This window comes from Penaeus monodon, chromosome 24 (genome assembly GCF_015228065.2).
Source record: "Penaeus monodon isolate SGIC_2016 chromosome 24, NSTDA_Pmon_1, whole genome shotgun sequence".
Classification (NCBI taxonomy): domain Eukaryota; kingdom Metazoa; phylum Arthropoda; class Malacostraca; order Decapoda; family Penaeidae; genus Penaeus; species Penaeus monodon.
In genome coordinates, this window is record NC_051409.1 from 11,891,387 (window position 1) to 11,891,771 (window position 385).

Here is a 385-nt window from a genome sequence, read left to right on the forward strand (position 1 = left end):
ACGCCGCTAATTCCCCGCGACCTCTTCGAAAGGCTCGAGGAGGACCTCACCGTCTGGTTCGTGGGGTCGAGGTAGCGGAGGCCGAAGTAGGCGGTCTCGAGGAGGTTGAGGTGCTTGAAGACGGTGTCCAGGAGGTCCTGCCCCGTGGTGGTGTCCTGGAGGGAGAGACAAAACGAAATCCTTGAGTAAAATCTTGTGAGGGCAAAGGGAAGTGAAAAGGAGAAAGAATAATAATAATAATGAGATGGTATGAAGAGGTCTGTATTCCGGGATGCAGTATCTACAGCAGGGGCTACGCTTCTGTGCCGTGAATCTGATTTGTCAATGCTGTCTTCTGAAAAGAGTGGATGCAGCGCAAACGGGAGAGGACGAGATAACGTTATGG

At 52.2% G+C, this 385-nt stretch overlaps 1 protein-coding gene across 1 annotated transcript in view; it reads right to left on the minus strand.

The window, feature by feature from the left end:
• Positions 1-155, minus strand: part of LOC119588856 (band 4.1-like protein 4) — a gene marked incomplete at its 5' end in the record, with an annotated part of 128,141 nt that extends 127,986 nt beyond the window's left edge. The window contains 1 exon segment of the mRNA XM_037937494.1: positions 51-155. Coding sequence (XP_037793422.1) covers positions 51-155 — 105 coding nt within the window.
• Positions 156-385: the final 230 nt, after the last annotated feature.